The 20,038-nt window shown below is 42.9% G+C and overlaps 1 protein-coding gene across 1 annotated transcript in view; it reads left to right on the top strand.

Annotated features, from left to right (window-relative positions):
* Positions 1–20,038, top strand: part of tmtc1 (transmembrane O-mannosyltransferase targeting cadherins 1) — a 171,973-nt gene that overhangs the window by 74,784 nt on the left and 77,151 nt on the right. The window contains exons 5-7 of the mRNA XM_060839995.1: positions 2,118–2,199; positions 14,476–14,579; positions 15,865–16,054. Coding sequence (XP_060695978.1) covers positions 2,118–2,199; positions 14,476–14,579; positions 15,865–16,054 — 376 coding nt within the window. The remainder of the gene's footprint in view (positions 1–2,117; positions 2,200–14,475; positions 14,580–15,864; positions 16,055–20,038) is intronic.

The raw sequence follows: 20,038 nt of genomic DNA, 5'->3' as shown, positions 1-20,038 counted from the left end.
AGCTGATGCTGACTGTCCGCAATGCTATTATACATCTGGCACCTTTCAGTCGTGGTCTGGTCACTTTGCAGGTGTCCAAACTGTTCCAGATTCTGCAGCAGGGCTTGTTAGTATCCAGTTGCCATCTCGTTCTGAGGAAGGGTCACTCAATTCAAAACGTTAACTCTGCTGTTGGATGCTGCCGGATCTGCAGAGCTTTTCCAGCAATTTCTGTTTTTGTTGGTTTGTGGTCGGTCTCAGATTGGCTGTTCTATAAGGTTAATAACCTTGTGTTTTGCAGATGTCCCTATTTAGATTGCAAAGTCTGCCATTAAGTATATTCTAGCCGATGCCTTCAGCTAACAGAGGAGTGACTGCAGACAATCCATCTTTGATATTTTATACACTAGACAGTTTTTTTTATTTTCTCGGATGATGAGACAGGATCTTGAATGGGTGTATGACTTAATAAATATCACAAATTATAATTCTGGCAGAATTTGGAAATATAACATCTGAAGTGCAGTGAAGTCAAAATTTTCTATTCCATTCAATTGGAGTTACAAAGGCCTGGGGAAGCATTGGATAAAGTGAGGACTGCAGATGCTGGAGATCAGAGCTTAAAAATGTGTTGCTGGAAAAGCACAGCAGGTCAGGCAGCATCAAAGGAACAGGAGATGGGCTTATGCCACCACCCTCATTCCTGAAGAAGGGCTGATGCCCGAAATGTCGATTCTCCTGTTCCTTTGCTGCCTGACCTGCTGCGCTTTTCCAGCAATACATTTTTAAGCTCTGGGGAAGCATTGACCTTGCAGTTGGCAGCAGTACAGAGGAAGGGGAGATGTTAGGATTTTCAATACCACATGGATTTTGCAGAATTAGTGGGGGAGCATGTGGAATTAGTGTTTGGCTAAGTGAGTGGAAAGTGAAACCTGATTATCACATCTGCAGAAGAGGGAGTTACTTCCTCAATTAGCAGAATTTGCTTCCCTTTCATAGTTTTGGTGGCATGTTCTGCTCAGAATAGCTTTGAGGGCCACACCTTATTCCTGTACATTTATTGGAGTGTAATATTCTAAGGAGAAGGTTCAAAGCATTTGTTGTTGTCTTAAAAGGAGGACTCCCGTTAATGGGGTGATGCTTTTCATTGAACTAGTTCATTATTAGCACTGCCCAGCAGTGGCACAGTCCTGATTTTCCTTAAGATTTCTCTTAGGTTGAAGTTTCAGCCCAGCATCCTAGTTTAGTATCTTAATTGTGGAGCCAAAGGTTCTAAGTCCCAAAAATGACTTCCCAGGGAGTAAAGAAAAATAATAATATTTGGAAATGAATGCATTGCCCATATGAGTCCCTCTTGCCAGATTGACTGTTTTCCCGCTTGGGTTAGTGATTTCTCCTGAGTCACAACCAGTTCCAGCCTCTTCTGCATCCCGAATTTTCATTGCTTCAACATTGGCAGCAGTGCCTTCAGCTGCCAAAGCCCCTTTTAAGTTCCTACCTTAAACCTCTCCATCTCGCTCCTTCCTCCTTCGTAAGGCGACTTATGCCCAAAACATCAACTCTCCTGCTCCTCGGATACTGGCTGACCTGCTGTGCTTTTCCAGAGCCACATTTTTCAACTCTGACTCTTTAGCATCTGCAGTCCTTACTTTCTCCTCTTCTTCTCTCCTCTGACATTCACAGAATTGATAGACCTCCAAGTGCCATGTTTGTCTCGGTGTGCTTCCTGGGGAACAGACCGTAGAGCAGATCCAGGAGCTGCTTGGAATGGACCTTGACCATACTCACTTTCCACTTATGAAACTAAGGCAATGTCAACCTTACAGAGCGGGAGGGACATTAAATGCTGACCTGACCTTGTCCTCACTTGTGTGTCATAGTGATCAGGAGCTGGCACCAAAGCTGATTGCTCCCTACCATTTTCAGGGGCAGGTAACTGAGACAGATGCTTCAGTGTACAGCCCCAGTAAAAGCATTGGACCAACTCTCCAACCTGAAATATCTGGTCTGGATTGTGGCCCAGTTGCACTTAGATCAGTCTATTAAAATGCCTCAGGTAGAGCCCTGAATCTGTGTTTTGTCAACTTTCACCCCTTGGGCTGGTTTTGATTTAAAGCTTTCTGGTTTTCACATTTCAGAAACCTATCAGCTGACAGGATCGGAGGACTGCTAAAATTGTCTGCACCGTACCTGAAGAGAGCTGGTTTTGTAACTGTGTATGTAAGTAACTACAAATTAAACTCGTCAAATTTTTGCCCCGGTGAGAATGACTTTTGGTATTTGTAATAAGACTAAAACAATGGCAGTTGAGTTAGATTAGGGAGGAGGAGGAAGGAGAATGATGGAGCAGAATTCCTTGGAGAAATGTGGTTTGGTTATGACTGGTTGGGGATTAATAGGAATTTGCATTATCAAATGGGGTTGAATCTGCCTTTCACATCTGAAATACTGGAATGCACATGTAAGCTTAGCTGTCTAAGTTTCTCTTAATCAAAGCTTCTTAGCTCTTCTATTCTCTTAATGAGTCCTCATTGCATGATTAGACTCCGTACAGTGTGGAAACAGGCCCTTCGGCCCAACCAGTCCACACCGACCCTCCGGAGAGTAACCCACCAGACCCATTGCCCAAATTTGCAATCTCTATCCCATTCTATCTTCTGACAATACTCCTCACCATCTGCAAGTCTGTCAGTTTTGGTGTCATCCTCAAACTTACTAATCAGATCACCTATATTTTCCTCTAGAACATTTGTATATGTATATGGCAAACAACAATGGTACCAGCATTTGTCCCTACAGGATACCAACCTGTTATTGATCTCCATTCTGAAAAACACCCTTCCATCACTACTTTCTGTCTGCTCTGACCAAGCTAGTTTTGTGTCCATCCATCCAGCTCACCCTGCATCCCGTGAGACTCTACCTTTTGTACCATCCTGCCATGAGGTACCTTATCAAATGTCTTACTAAAGTCCATATGGACAACATCCACTGCCCTTCCCTCATCGATCATCCTTGTCACCACCTCAAAAAACTCAGTCACGTTAGTGAGATATTACCTTCTCCACACAAACTCATGCTGCCTTTCACTAACGAGCCCATTTGCTTCCAAGTATAAATAAATCCCATCTCTCAGTATCTTCTGCAACAGCTTCCCCATTACTGACGTCAGGCTCACTGGCTTGAAATTACCTGGATTATCTGTTTCCCTTCTTAAACAAAGGAACAATATTGGCCATTCTCCCATCCTCTGGAACCTTCCTTGACACCAAAAACGATGCAAAGATAAAAACAAAAAAAAAACAACACTGTGGATATTGTAAATCAGAAACTAAAACAAAAATTGCTGGAAAAGCTCAACAGGCCCGGCAGCATTTGCAGAGAGACCCTTCGAGTTGGGTCGAGTGACCCTTCCTCGGAACTCTGATGCAAAAATATCTGTTAAGGCCCCAGCTATTTCCTTTCTTGCCTTCTATAGTATGCTGGGATAGATCCCATCTGGCATGGGGGCCTGTCTACCTGAATACATTTCAAGAGACCCTACACTATTTCCTTCAGCGTATTAACCAGCCTGAGAGTGTTCACACACCTTTTCGTAAGCTCAATATCCCTCACGCCCCTCTCTTTGGTGAATACTGATGTAAAGTACTCATTAAGGATCTCACCTATTTCCTCTGGCTCCACCCATAACCTGCTTCCTTTAACCTTGAGGCCTACTCTTTCCCTAGCTACCCTCTTGCTCCTAATATGTTGTATAAAATGCTTTGGGATTCCCTGTAACCCTGCTGGCATGGATATTTCACAGCCCCTTTTAGCCTTCCCTACTCCCTGTGTGAGCTCTTTCTTACTTTCTCTATATTCTTCTCAGACTTTGTCTGCTTTTAACTGCCTAGACTTTGGGTATGCTTCCTTTTTTGGACTAAGCTGATAATTTCCCCTGTCGTCCAAGGTTCCCAAATCCTGCCATTCCGGTCCTTCATTTTCACAGGACCATGCCTATCCTGCACTCTAATTGATTGATCTTTACAAGACTCCCACATGTCAGATGTGGATTTACCCTCAAACAGCCACTACCAATCCACATTCTTCAATTCTTGCCTAATTCAGTTATAGGTGGCCTTCCCCCAGTTTGACACCTTCATCTGAGATCCACACTTGTCTTTATTCATAAATATCCAAAAACTTATGGAAATATGGTCATTATTCCTAAAATGCTCCCCCACTGAAACTTTGATCACCTAGCTGGGCTCATTTCCCAATACTAGGTCCAGTATGGCCCCCCCTCTCGTTGGACTTGCCACATCCTGTTTCAAAAACCTCCTTGGACACACCTAACGAATTGCTCTCCATCCAATCTCCTGGCACTAAGAGAGTCCCAGCAAATGTAACATGCGGGGGAGGGGTGGGGGTGGGGATGGGTTGGGTGGATGGTTGGGGGAGTTAAAATAACCACCACAACAACCCTGTTATTTTTACATCTTTCCAAAATCTGATGACAGATCTTTTTTGTTCTTTCCCACTGGCAGCTGGGTGGTATGTAATACAATCCCAGTATGTGACTGCATTCTTCCTTTTCCTGAGCTCTACCTTAATACAGCTTCCTCCTCTGTTTCATCTAAAGCATCGATATCCCAGTACATTAAGGTGCCAATCTTATCCCTCCTACAACCATGTCTCTGTGATAGCAACAACAACGTAATTGCATACATTAATCCAGGCTCTAAATTCATCCATATTACCTGTTATATTTTTTGCATTTGAACCAAATCCAGTTCAAGCCTTCAGTTCCGCCGAGCTCAGTAGCCTCTCCCTGACCACTCTTCCTCTTAGCTATATTTGCCTTTGTCCCAAATTCTTCCCTAGTCTCTATACTTACTGACTTGCTCCTCTGGTTCCCACCCCACTGTGGCATCTTTCACTGTCCTTAAAGTCAAAGTACATTTACACCAAAAGCAATCTTCCTCCTTTCTCTCAAGAAGTAAATTGCTTCTCAAAGGTATTTTAGATGCTTGAAACCATTCCGTCTCCCTAAGGAGTGCCCAGTGCTGCGTTATGTCAGACTGTCAGGCCCACTCTATCTGAGCAGGGGAGAATCTTGCTCCCTGCTGACTCACTGATGCCACAGCCCTTGTTGTTGTTCTTCAATATTCTCAGAAGCACGCTAGTGCTGGCTGCCTTCTTTTACTTTAATTGCTTCCCTTATTTTGTTCCATCTTGCTGCTATATCTCAGCAATATATAGATGTCATCTGCATAACTGAGTTCTTTACTGCCTGACTATTCTTAGTATCTCGGCTCTTACAGGGTCAGGGAGCATCATACAATCCGTACAGTGTGGAAACAGGCCATTTGGCCCAACACGTCCACACTGACCCTTCAAAGAGTAACCCACCCAGACCCATTCCCTTACATTTATTCCTGACCAATGCACCTAACTTACACATCCCTGAACACTATGGACAATTTAACTTGGTCAATTCACCTAACCTGTACATCTTTGGACTGTGGGAAGAAACCGGAAGACCAGAGGAAGCCCACGCAGACACATGGAGAATGTGCAAACTCCACACAGACAGTCACCTGAGGCTGGAATCAAACCCGGGTCACTGGTGCTGTGAGGTAGCACTGCTAGTCACTGAGTCGCCATGCCAACCTTTTATTTGTAGTGAGCTTTGCAAGAAATTAAAACAGAAGCAGAAACCACTAAAGATAAAATAATGGCTTTGAATTGGCTGTTGGTATCTCAGATCAACAGCAAGAAGTAGCGTGAATGACTATTTTCACACATCTACGCTGCATACTAATGCAACACACTAGAATGAGCAAAGAAAGAAAGGAACTGACAAGGTAACTAGCTCTTCTGAAGGCTCAATGAGATCATCCACTCAGTAACGTTCATGATATATACCTTGTCAGCTCACCTCAGATAGAACAGCAATAGCTGTCATTCTGACACAGTGGGTAGATGAGACGGTGACCTCTCAAGACTAGGTTTTTACATGTGGGCATTTGCTCATTGTTGTCCTTTGATTCCAGTCAGCATTGTGATTGAACATGATCTGCTGATCTCTGTGATCCCCCATCATGACCAGTTCCTATCTGAGTCCAATCAAACTCAGCAGAGACCATATATTGTTTCTGACTCACTGCCTTAATCAGCTCAGCCACTGGGTGGGATTGAACTGCAGCTGTTCCAATTGTAATTATTTTCTCTTCCTTCGCCATTCCCCTTATAAAATATGCAGCTCTCACCAGAACTGCTAAACAAGGGCATTTGCTTAAAGAAATTTTAATGGTTTGGCTAGTATTTCGGACTAATTGTTGTGAGACTGGAGGAATTGGAATAGAGTGAGTTCTTCAGGTCATAGACACTTGTTCCAACTAGAGCAAACTTTAGGTTAACTTTGCTGCAGCCAAATAGATTTATTGGGTGAATGTGCCATAAGATCCCAAGGGATATGAGTAGGAGAAGGCCACTCAGACTTTCAAGCCCTCTCTGCCATCCAGTAACATGGTGGCTGAGCAGATTGAGACCAGACCTTCACTCTTCTGCTGGCTTGTCCCCACCTCAATGCCCATGACCCATGACCCTTGACTTTACTGTCGATGAAAAATCTAACTCTCTCTTGAATTTATTCAATGACACAGCTTTTGCTGTTTTCTGTGCAAGAGAATTCCAAAGGCTAACAACCCTTAGAGAGAAGAAATTCCTTCTTAAGGAGGAGACTCCTGAGATGATTTGTAGCTCAGGTTGAGGTTACATTTAGGAGATTCCTTATTTTAAGCTGTTTGAATGGGTCTGTATTCCCCAAGGGAAGCGTTCTCACACCCTGTCAAGCCCCCTCAGAATCTTCTATGTGTCAACACGATCTGATCTAAGTCTTTTAAGTTCCAAAGAGTGTAGGCCCAATTTGTTTGATCTTTCCTCAAGGTAATTGCTTCATCCCAGGAATGAGCATAGTGAATCTTCTCTGAACATGCAATTATGTCCTTTCTTAAGTAAGGTGACCAAATCTGTACAGAGTTTTCGAGGTGTTATTTTGGCAATGACCGATGCAGGTGTAGCAAGATTTCCATACTTTTTTTCTTCCATCCCATTTCAATTAAAAGCTAACAGTCCATTTGCCTTCCTGTACTTGCGTGTTAAATTTTGTGCCTCATATACACAAGGGCACTCAGATCCCACAGCATTGTCTGTTTTTGAAAACAATGTTTTGCTTCTCTCATCTTCCTAATAATGTGGACAGCCTCACGCTACCACCCCCCTCTTTAATTTTTACTGACCACCACCTTGCCTACTCATCAATATCCCGTTGTTTCCTTATGACGCTTACTTTTCCACCTGACCTTGTATCATCAGCACATTTGGCAACAAGATTAAGATTAATCCAATTCATTCATATAAAATCCTAAATGAATGAGCCCCCACCCCCCAACACAGATCCCTGCGGCAGACTGCTGTTACATTTTGCCAAATGGAAAATGGTTTGTTTGTCCTGACTTTCTGTTCTCTTTCATTAGTTACATTACTGCAAATACTGCAAGCTTCAATCCTGTGTGGTCGCCTTTTAGTAACACCTTATTTAAGCGTCTTTTGTCTGTTTAATTCTCGTGGTGGTTTTCTTTTCTCTGTTAAACCCACTACAATTTGTTTTTTTTGAAGTGGAAGTTTGAAGTAAACTTGGAACAAATTGAGAAGGCTCTCGGTTATGTTCTGTTTCAATCACCAGTGCACTGTTTGTCTTCCCTCCCCTTGGTGACGCTGCAGTGGTTTAAGTGACCTTTGCATAAACTCTACTAAAACCTAGTGCTAACAAAGCAAGTTGTCAAGTTGAAATGTCAGACAAGGCTAGAATTGAGGGAGAATTAGAAGTTTCTTTTTGCTGTATTTATGAGCCAGACTCTCTCGGGTGAATAATCTTTACTGCAGTACAGACTCTTTATGCTAACCACTGGCATTCAGGCCTCTTTTATAGTTGCATTGGAACAATATTGGGAGACTAGAGAATTTTAGGTTGAAGTCCTTACAGTGGCAAGCCATTACATGTGAGGGCAAGATGGGTAATTCAGTACTAATGTTTGCATTTTACCATTCCCACAACTTTGCCACAGTTTCCAACACCTATAGGCTTTTATCAGCCAAAGCTCAGGTCAGTGGAACTTGCGCCTACAGTGGCTGGTCCAACCAGTGAGGAATGCATAGAATGTCTTCCGTGTTTTCATTTGTTCTCCAAAAGCTGGTGATGGCACATTGTTAAGCAATTTGCAAGAGGCTAAGTTAATGTCTGGACTTATTTACCAACAAATTGATAGAGGATTCCAAGTAAATAAAAAAAAACTTCTTCCAGAGCAAATTGCATTCTTTAGGCTTAGAAAAGCTCTAAGCTAGACAAGAATTGTCACTGGGATACTTAACATGTGGTGCATTAGATTCAGGCAGATTGATAGAACCGAAGTAGGTGGCTGTTGAAGTGCCCATCAGCCACGATTGAATGGCGGATGGACCCGATGGGCTGAATGGCCTTACTTTCACTCCTATGTCCTATAGGGTGGTTTCTGCATAGAACCCGTGACCAGACAATGATGTCTGCAATGGTATGTGTGGAAGATTGTTCTTGCAGATCTCAAATCAACATCTTCCTTAATAATAGATTGGCACTACATCCACTCCCTCCACCACTGATGCTCAGTAGCAATAGTGTGCACTATCTACAAGATGCACTGCAGAAATTCACCAAATGTCCTCAGACGGTGCCTTCCAAACTCAAAATCACTTCCATCTAGAAGGACAAGGACAGCAGATACATGGGAACATCACTCCTTGCAAGTTCTCCTCCAAGTCACTCACCATCCTGACTTGGAAATATAGCACCATTCCTTCACTGTCGCTGGGTCACAATCCTCTAATTCCCTTCCCAATGGCATTGTGGGTCAACCCACAGCAGGTGGACTGCAGCAGTTCAAGGAGGCAGCTCATTACCACCTTCTCAAGGGCAACTAATGATGGCAATAAATGCTGGCCCAGTCAGCGACACCCATGTCCCACAAAAGAACAAAAAAAAAGTACAGGGAGCATTGAACTCAGCAGCAAGGGTGAATCAGTTCCTGAATTTCTTTAGCAATCCCAAATGTTCTGCCAAGATTATGCTGCTGTCAGTTTTTGTAGTGTTGGGTGTAAGGTGACAATAGCACTTTACTCTGGGTGTCATGAGCTGCTATTTTCATTGGTTTCCTTTGTTCATTGGCATGCATCTGAGTACAGGGACACCCTTAGTCAGCAGTTAATTTACAGCCACTGAAGCGCCACAAATTCCACGTCAATGCACCAATATTCAAGCAGAAAGCCCAGCTGTCAACTTGCATTGAGTGTCCATTTCCAGCTGACTGGCTGACTTCCATTAGTGAGGGCCCCACAGTCTCCATTCATTAGTGTTACATAAACCACAGACCCAAGACAAAGCTGAAAAATCCATATTGTCATTTGGTGGAGTTTGTGCTGGGAGATGGGTATATTTTGGAGTTGAGTGGGAATCAATTTTTTTCTTGAGTCTACACAGCAAAATCTGCCTAGAAATTAATGTAAACTGGAGCTTTGAGATAGCAGGGGAGGCCCTTATGTCTTTTGACTTCCCCGCAAACCCACTCCACTTAAGGTAAATTGCCAAATGAAAACCCAGTGCAGGAGTAATGGTGTGAAAGTGTCTCTATAATTCCACTTGTTTGCACCTTGCGATAGCCTGACCTTCTTTGAGCCAAATTTGCACATCCTTTCACAGGAAGGTTACAATGTCAAATGATTACTTGCCTAGCACTGCATGAGTTTGTGCGGTCGAGCACTGCCCTGGGTGCTCATTGTGGTCGTGTGAAAAGCCTATGCCGTCTGGAGTTGGCAGTTTGGAACTTTGGCTTATCGTGGGCCTCATTTCTGTTGAATTTACTATTCTGCTGGGAGGTTTGTGCCGTTCAAGCTTGACTCATTGCAACTTCAAACTGCATTTGAAATCCAAGGCTTTCAGGCCGATTGTTTCTGAGGTCATGTGGGAAAATAAATCAATTTGGTAAATTAAAATGACAGCTGAGGACACCATCAAAAGCCAGCAGCCTCTGTGGCCTGTTTAATCCTCAGTCCTCACTTTCTGCCAAGCTGATCGTAATATGAATATTAATTCTAGCTTCACTACATAATGGGTTGTAAGTGAATATTCCATCCTTCAGTTTTATGTCCTCCACTGCCATTCTTGAAGGTGTTGGTTCCTCGGTAAAGGTACTGCTACATTTCAGTACTTAACTGGGCAATTTAGCCATTCACCATAACGACAGGCCATCCCAATCCTATCCAGTACCCATCAGTGCTGACATCCATCTGAAACCCATAAATGAAGGCATTTGTCTCCTTCCTGATGCATGACACTGAGGCCAGTTCTTACTTCCCTGCCAGCTAAGGCTCACTGTCTCAACACAGTTTTTGACTCCCCGTTACACAATAGAACAAGTGACCCATAAATGAAGGTGCAGAGGTCAGGTGAATTCTGTGACCTGAAGATGGGTTCATTTGTTCTGCATTGTAAGTTCAATTGCATTGTTGCCTGTCAGTGAACCTCTAAATTATTTATTTTAAATTAATAAATGATTAAATTACCTATTAAATAACTAAAGGACTTATATACTTAATGGTAGAGCCTGGGGGAGTGTTAATAAAAAAAACCTTGGGTGCAGGTGCGTTGTTGACTGGGTGGTAAAGGTGGTATTTGGTACGCTTACCTTCATTGGTCAGTACATTGAGTATAGGAGTTGGGAGGTCATGTTATGATTGTAAAGGATATTGGTTAGGCCATGGTTGGAATACTGTTTAATTCTGATCTCCCTGCTAGAGGAAAGATGCTGTTAAACTTGAAAGGGTTCAGGAAAGATTTACAAGCATGTTGCTGGGGTTAGAGGGCTTGAGCTATAGGGAGAGGTTGAATAGATTAGATTAGATTACTTACAGTGTGGAAACAGGCCCTTCGGCCCAACCAGTCCACACTGACCCGCCGAAGCGCAACCCACCCATACCCCTACATTTTACCCCTTACCTAACACTACGGGCAATTTAGCATGGCCAATCCACCTGACCCGCACATCTTTGGACTGTGGGAGGAAACCGGAGCACCCAGAGGAAACCCACGCAGACATGGGGAGAATGTGCAAACTCCACACAATCAGTCGTCTGAGTCAGGAATTGAACCCGGGTCTCAGGCGCTGTGAGGCAGCAGTGCTAACCACTGTGCCACCGTGCCACCCACTAATAGGCTGGGGCTGTTTTCCCTGGAGCGTCAGAGGCTGAGGGGTGACCTCATAGAGGTTTATCAAATAATGAGGGGCATGGATAAAGTGAATAGCCAGGTCTTTTCCCCAGGGTAAGGAAGTGCAGTTCTAGAGGGTATAGGTTTATCATGAGAGGAGAAAGATTTAAAAGGGACCTAATGGGCAACTTTTTTGTGCAGAAGGTGGTGCGTGTATGGAATGAACTGCCAGAGGAAGTGGTAGAGGCTGATACAATGACAACATTTAAAAGGCATCTGGATGGGTGGTGAATAGAAAGGGTTGAGAGGGATATGTGTCAAATGCTGGCAAATGGGATGAGATTAATTTTGGAAATCTGGTTGGCATTGGCGAGTTGTACCGAAGGGTCTGTTTCCGTCTTGTAAATCTCTGTGACTTGATGCCTCTAAAATTAATTAAGTTTGAGAAAACTGGAAGGACTTAAGCCACCATCAGAATTTTAAACCATTGGGATTTCTTCTATGATTTTGGTCAGAGTTTTGAAATATGTGGGAGACCACTATGAAAGAAAACACTCTACCCTTTGGGACTTTGGGACTCATACCTGACTTTTTTTGCAGTGTGGCCACTGAAAGGAGGGTAGTAACCAATTTGCTCTTTGGAGGGTCTGACAGTTAGTGATAGCATAGGTCAAAGCGTTAATCTCTACTAATAATAATGATGGAAGGGTAAAATGTTGGCCTGGACACTGGGTGAATTCACCTATTAATCTTGGAATATTAGCTTGGGATCCTTATCTCCTTGGCTGGACAGAAGGCAGGTCATCTCAGCTGGAAAGCAGCACCTCAAGTATTGCAGCACGGAAAAGTCCATCTAATTTTTGCGTTCCAGCCTTTGGAATTCAGAATCTTTGAGTTCTGGAGCAAGAGTGCTAGAACTAAGCTACAGCTGGAGGCATAGAGGTGGGATTTCTCAGCAGGAAAGAATAAGTGAGAGTAAACTTTAGTGTCTCCGATTCTGCAGTCTATCGGTTTTTGTGGCTTTTGGGGCTATATTACAGATGCGTGGAGTTCTCTGAGCATGTGGCAAATTGACATTAATGGGATAGAACTTGAAATTCCCTAAATCTTCTGTGCTTCTCATTCAGTACACAGTTAATCTAATCAAAGTGGACTTGCAGTTCAGTAACAAATGTCACTTCTCAACCTGAGAGAGTTTACATTTATTATCAATTTATTCTAATTAAAGGCTTCTGCGTTGTTCAGCTTCATAGAATCACAGCACAGCAGAGGCCATTCGGTCTGTTGTGTCTGCGCTGGCCTTCACAAGGAGCAATTTACCTCATCATATAACTTGAGTTTTATCCCTTCAACCTCAAAATTTCACTTAAAATGAAATGCTACAAAATAATTTGAGCTCATTAAATATTTTTCAGGGCCGAAAATTGCTTTTTAAATTCTGTTTACTTCATTTCCTTTTTGTGAAAGTAAAAGAATGCTGTATTTTTGTCAACTCTTAGATTAGGGGCTACTGTGAAGACCGTAAGATGTAGGAACAGAAGTCGGCCATTCTGCCCATCAAGCCCGCTCTGCTATTCAATTAGGTCACGGATGATCTGATAATTCTCAGCTGCCCTTTCCTGCCTTCTCCCAATCACCCTTGATTCCACACTGTTGTGAGGTGGCCTGAAAGCAATGACAATTAATGATAACCTTGACATCCGGAGACTGAGGAAATGATGAGAGGGCTAACACTAGATGACAGGACTGTGAAAGCTAATGTAGCAGTGCCCTGTCAGGCAAGTAATGGTGATGTGGCAAGATTATGTTCCTTGCCCATCTGCTGCCATCTGGCAGCGCTGGTAGCCAAGCTGTGCCACCTCTAGCACCTGACCTTGGATCTACCTTTTCCTTGACAGGAATTCATCCTTAAGTATTATCTCACGTTGTGCCAGAATGTCTGCAGGACTAACATCACCACACCAAAAAACATGGACATGTTAAGAACTTTCGCACATATTAAAGTTCCACTTGCACTATTTTAACCTAATGTATAATCTGTTGTGTGTAGCTCACTCAAAGTGAGAATCAAACCCAAAAATGCTTTCTCTGGAGAGATGGGGAAAACACTGACTTCCAAAGGAAGAGCAAGATTTGGAATGTACGAATCTGAGCAATAGGAGCAGCAGGAGACCTCATACTCTGTTGACCCTGCGCCATTATTTTGAAAGGTCACAACTGATTTTCTGCATCAACTCCTGTTTCCCCTTTTGGCTCTATATTGTTCACTTCCCCTGGATGTCAAAAAAATCTAACAATTTCAGAGTTAAATCAATTCAACAATTAGCTTCTGTACTGGAGAATTCCAAAAATTCATAAACGTCTGAAGAGATTTCTCATCTCAGTCCTGAGTGGCAAATCCCTAATCCTGAGGCAATAATCCTGCTTCTACCATTGTTTAAACATATCTTTTGGTTTTTATCTTGTCAAGGGTCCTCAGAATTTTATACGTTTTAATGAAATCACCTTTCAATCTTTGAATCCACTCCAACAAATATGTGCCCATTCCACTCAATCCTTCCTGATTTGGTCAGCTCTGCCATGCCAGGATGCAGTCTTGCATTTATCTAGCACCATTCACAAACTCAGGATCTCCCCAAGTGCATGGAGTGGCAATGGTTAGCACTGCTGTCTCACAGCATCAGGGACCTGTGTTTGATTCCACCCCTTGGGCGACTTTCTGTGTGGAATTTGCACTTTCTCACCATGTCTCCCACAGTCCAAAGAAGTGTAGGTTGGGTGGTTAGCTGTGGAAAATGCGAGGGATAGGGTAGGGGTTTGGGATGCTCTTTGGGGTCAGTACGGACTTGATTGCCCAAATGGCCTACTTCCACATTGCTGTCTGAGATCAATTCGTGGAATCACTGCAATGTGCTGATGGTCTGATTGTTTTCTTTTGGTTGATTGAGCGATAAATGCTGGTCATATTCCCAAGAAGATCTCTCATGTTCTCAAACTGATGCCAATCTGACCATTTTCACTGGTCAGTCGGCTTTAGTTTGTTTTAGCGTGGAAATGGGACTTGAACCCATGACCTTCTGGTTCAGATTTGGAAGTGCTACCTTTGTTTGTGTTGTGGACTATTGAAACATATGAAGCATTCTGTTTGTGTTATACTGGCTGGTAGTGTGTTGCCAAATATATATTATGCTGACTCTGTCTGCCTCTCTTTCTAGGTTCTCCTCATCCTGTTTTTCCGTGTGTGGATCATGGCAGGCTCCATGCCGAACTTCTCAGAGCAAGATAACCCAGCTTCGTTCTCCCCTTACTTCCTCACTAGGTACAATCCTGTCTAAGTCCTAACACACTCAAGGGCTCAGTGTCTCTTAAAATTACACTTCTCAGGTTCAAGCACCAACCTTCTCTTACTTGAGTCAGTTTCCCAATTAAACCAGGGAACTGTTTGGTACAGTAGATTGGACACTCTCTTTATCCTTGCTGGGCTTTAGATTCAGATCTTGCTTTAGGGTCTCTACAAGGGTCATATGGTCAACTGTTGGATTCTACTTGTTGTTCCAATTGTGATCAGCTATATCTACAGTGGGGGATGGATGGTGTTGAGCACCTTGAGTGTTGTGGAACTTCACCCATCCAGGCAGGTGGAGAGTATTCCATCACACTCCTGACGTTATCCTGTTGAATTTCGAAGAATGCAAGATGACGTCACTGAAACATGAAAAATTCTTAAGGGGCTTGGCAGGGTAAATGCTGGGAGGATGTTTTGACTGGCTAGGGAGTCTCAATTGCAAATTCACCCTCCTAGAACAAGCCAAAGTCAGATGAGCTTGAGAGAAAGATGAGTTTGAATCTTCAAATTCACTATTCCAAGGTCAATGGACATTTAGTCATTGAATCTGTTCAAGGCTGACACTGTTGGATTTTCTAACAATGAAGGGACCTGTAGGAAATGTTGGATAGAAGGTTGGCCATGATTTTGAATGACAGAAGGATAAAACCGGTCTTGTTCAAAGCTGACTATAGTGTCCCACCACTGCATCAGTTGAGCGCCTGGCCACCAGTTGAATCTTGGGAGCATTCATGTCTACAGGCCTCTTGTTCAACAGTTGTGTAACTTTGATTTATTCTTAAGTTTCATTTCATGTTCCTTTGTTTAATGTCCTCCTTAGTTTTCATTGTTGATGTTCACACATTACGATGATGTTTCAAATACTTCTCTCCAGGGCAGAAGGTTCTTTGTTGAGTCACACCTCCAGAGGTTTGAGGTTCAATACAAACTGAGATTCCATCCAGTACTGAGAGAGTGCTATACTGTTGGAGGGACCATCTTTTGGATGATGAGATAACAGGACTGTCCTCGAACATGACTGTAAAAGATCCCTTTCCACTTGTATCATAGAAGAGCAAGGGAATTCTCTTGGCCAATGCCAATACCAATCCCTTGACCAAAATACTGAAATAGATTGCATTGTTGTTTGTGAGATCTTGCTGTGCATAATTTAATTGCTGTTTTTCCTGCAAGAGTCAAACTGCATCACCTTTTGTGATTTTTTTTAATCTGTAGAAAGTGTTGTATAAAAGTTCAATTCTTTCTGTTCACAATGCAGGTTTCTCACATACTCCTATCTGCTGTCCTTCAATGCTTGGCTTCTGTTAGCACCGATGACCCTCTGCTATGACTGGCAAGTAGGGAGCATCCCATTGGTGGAGTCTTTGTGGGACGTGAGGAATGTGGCAACTGCAGTGTTTGGTCTTGGCATGCTTCTGTTGACTTGGAACTGCCTACTTTCTGTACAGGTGTGTTTGAAAAGGTGTAAGAATTTGGTTCACACTATTCTGAAGATTATTTCATTGGGAGGGACAGCTTCGCTTGAGGAAAACTATATTTTCCAACTGTACCATCCAATCATTTTCATTCATTTATTAACTATAAGCAACGGCCTGTTTGGATCATTGCTAGACTATTAATACAGAGACCCAGTTAAAATTATAGGGACTTGGATTCAAATCCCACCATGGTAGCTGTTGGAATTCAATTTTAAAAATTCTGGAGTTAAGGGTCTAATAATGATCGTGAAACCATTGAATGTTGGAAAAACACAACTGGTTCACTGAAGTCCTTTAGGAAAGGAAACTGCCAACCTTACCTGGTCTGGTCTACATGTGACTGCAGATCCGCATCAATATGGTCGACTTTTAACTGTGCTCCAAGCAATTAGGGATGGACAATAAATGCTGGCCTAGCCAGCGACACCCACATCTTGTGAATGAAGTTTTAAAAATCAAAGCCAGCATTTATTACTCATTCTGAATTATGAGTGGGGAAGTGACATTATTACGACTAGTAATCTAGACCTCCAGGCTAATGTTCTGGGGAATCACTCCCATGGCAAATGGTGTAAATTAATACTAATAAAAATTCAGTATGAAAAGTTAACCAAATGGTGACTGTGCAAGCACTCTCATAGAGATGTACAACATGGAAACAGACCCTTCAGTCCAACTCGTCCATGCCGACCACACATCCCCTCTGCCAACACCTGGCCCATATCCGTCCAAACCCTTCCTATTCATATACCCATCTAGATGCCTTTTAAATGTTGGAATTGTATGAGCCTCTACCACTTCCTCCATCAGCTCATTCCATACACGTACCACCCTCTGCGTGAAAAGGTAGCCCCTTAGGTCTCTTTTATATCTTTCCCCTCTCACCCTAAACCTATGCCCTCTAGTTCTGGACTAACCCTCACTCTGGAGAAATAAACTTTATCTATTTATCCTATCCATGTCCCTCATGATTTTATAAACCTCTGTAAAGTCACCCCTCAGCCTCCGATGCTCCAGGGAAAACAGCCCCAGCCTATTCAACCTCTCCCTATATCTCAAATCTTCCAAACCTGGCAACATGTTTGTAAATCCTTTCTGAACTCTTTCAAGTTTCATAACATCTTTCTGATAGGAAGGAGATCAGAATTGCACACAATATTCCAAAAGTGGCCTAACCAATGCCCTGTACAGCCACAATATGACCTCCCAACTCTTGTACTCAATACACTGACCAATAAAGGAAAGCATACCAAACTTTTCTTCACTGTCCTATCTACCTATGACTCTACTTTCAAAGAGCTATGAACCTACACTCCAAGGTCTCTTTGCTCAGCAACACTCCCCAGAATCTGACCATTAAGTGTGTAAGTCCTGCTAAGATTTGCTTTACAAAAATGCAGCACCTCGCATTATCTAAATTAAACTCCATCTGCCACTTCTCAGCCCATTGGTCCATTGTAATCTGAGGCAACCTTCTTTGTAGTGCTGGGTCCACTACACCTCCAATTTTGGTGTCATTTGCAAACTTACTAACTATACTTCTTATGCTCATATCCAAATCATTTCTATAAATGATGAAAAGTAGTGGACCCAGCACTGATCCTTGTGACCCTCCACTGGTCACAGGCCTCCAGTCTGAAAAACAACCCTCCACCATCACCCTGTGTCTTCTACCTTTGAGGCAGTTCTGTATCCAAATGGCTAGTTTGCACTGTATACCATGAGATCTAACCTTGCTAACCAGTTTCCCATGGGCGTCCTTGTCGAACACCTTACTGAAGTTCGTATAAATCATGTCTACTGCCTGCCGTTATCAATTCTCTTTGTTACTTCAAAAAACTCAATCAAGTTTGTGAGACATGATTTCCCACGCACGAAGCCATGTTGACTATACCGAATCAGTCCTTGCCTTTCCAAATACATCCTGTGCATCCTGTCCCTCAGGATTCCCTCCATCAACAAGGGCCGGCACGGTGGCTCAGTGGTTAGCACTGCTGCCTCACAGCACCAGGGTCCCAGGTTTGATTCCAGCCTTGGGTGACTGTCTGTGTGAAGTTTGCACATTCTCCCCATGTCTGCGTGGGTTTCCTCCGGGTGCTCCAGTTTCCCCTCTCAGTCCAAAGATGTGCAGGTCAGGTGAATTGGCCACGTTAAATTGCCCTTAGTCAGAGGCTGGGTGGGTTACTCTTACCCACCACTGACTTCAGGCTTGCTGGTCTACAGTTCCTTAACTTGTCCTTACCACCTTTCTTAAACAGCGGCACCACATTTGCCAACCTCCAGTCCTCGGACACCTCACCTGTGACTATCAATGATACAAATATCACTGTTGATTGAAAATCTTTTCTGCCATTAGATTTTTTTAAAATCCATTTTTTTTATTGGATGCAAATTTCACCATCTGTCATGGTGGTATTTGAGCCCATGTTGCATGATTGTTTGTCTCGTCTTTGGATTACTGGTCCTTCAGTCATGACCTTCCTGATGTGCAGTGTATGGAACTAACCACCGTATTCCAGTTGGGACAATGTTCATAATAATCTCTGCTTTTACACTCCATGCGTCTACTTTTAATCCCTGGATCCTGTTAACAGCTTTTTCAACCTGCTCTGCCACCTCCAATACCCAAGTACTGTCCTCACTTAGTCTCTTGTCCTCCTGCTCTTGAACATTGTTGAATTGCAACTTATATATTGCTTCTCCTTACTCTTCCTGTTGAAATGTACTACTTCACATTTCTCTGCATGGAGGTTTATCTGCCATATGCCTGCCCATTCCACTAGCCTGTCGTCTTCTGTATTCTTGAAATTTATTGCTTTCTCCTCTCACATAGCAGTATAATCCACGTTTTATGACTGGTACATTTGAAATTGTGCCTTGCATACCCAAGATTATTAACATAGATGAAGAGAAACAATGTACCTAAGACTGATGCAAGGGAAACCTCACTGTATATCTTCCCCAGTCACAGAAACAGCTATACCGTCTGCTTTCTATCACTCAGCCAATGTTGGAACTGTGCTGGCACTGTCCTTGGAATTCACGTGCGTCTACATTTACTGACAAAGCCGTAAGGTGGGACTCTTTATCGGACTCTTTCTGGGATGTCCATATAAGCCAAATCACCTTCACTAACCCTCCATTTGCTCATCTTTACATCTCTGTAGACTCCCTTCTCTTTTTAAAAAAAAAATGTGACCCATTTGGGATTTATGATCATCTACCAGATCATTGTCACTAAAATGAGTTTATTACAGGATTGTGTTTTTTGAAGTGAGTTCAGCTTCTGAAACAGCCATAGTAGCAGCAATGTTGCCCTTCTCTTATTGGTCCAGGTGTTTCCAATACTAGTCCAAAAACATAACCACCGGTTTACCGTAATCCTCAAGTGTCAGAACTTTGGCTAAGAGTACAGATCTTACCAAACTACTCACGAGGCCATAGATAAAGCATTGTTTATAACTTTTTTTAGTTGCGCTTTATTGAATGAAAGATTCCACTTTACTCTGGGGAAAATACATGATTTCCATTGCACTGAGTGTGAACCTTTTAGATGCATTTAGGATCTCGGCTCAGGTTCTGTGACCGCCTAATGTGCAATTACCATGCTTTATTCATTCATTGCCCTGGGCAGAACAGATTTCAAGCATCTTGGTTATCCGACAGCTCCGCTGCTGCAGTTTAATTGAGAGTGGAAAATGCAATTGGGAAAGGACAAAGGAAATACGTTTTGGCTAGGAAACCGGAGAAGTAAAAGTAATTGAAACTCAAAAGAGGAAGGGGAATGTTTGTTCTGAAATAATTCCAGTAACTGTTTTTCAAATATGAATATAAAAGCAGTTAGTTTGGTCACAAAGTCATCTTGGAAAATTTATGATCTGGCATCCTGGGTCTGCTGCCTAATTGTTTCTAGATAGAAGTGAGATTCCTGATGTTTAAAGCGTTATTGTTCAG

The sequence above is a fragment of the Hemiscyllium ocellatum genome, chromosome 19 (assembly GCF_020745735.1).
Source record: "Hemiscyllium ocellatum isolate sHemOce1 chromosome 19, sHemOce1.pat.X.cur, whole genome shotgun sequence".
Lineage (NCBI taxonomy): Eukaryota > Metazoa > Chordata > Chondrichthyes > Orectolobiformes > Hemiscylliidae > Hemiscyllium > Hemiscyllium ocellatum.
The sequence above is the reverse complement of the archived record's forward strand: the minus strand, read 5'-3'. Positions and strand labels throughout refer to the sequence as shown.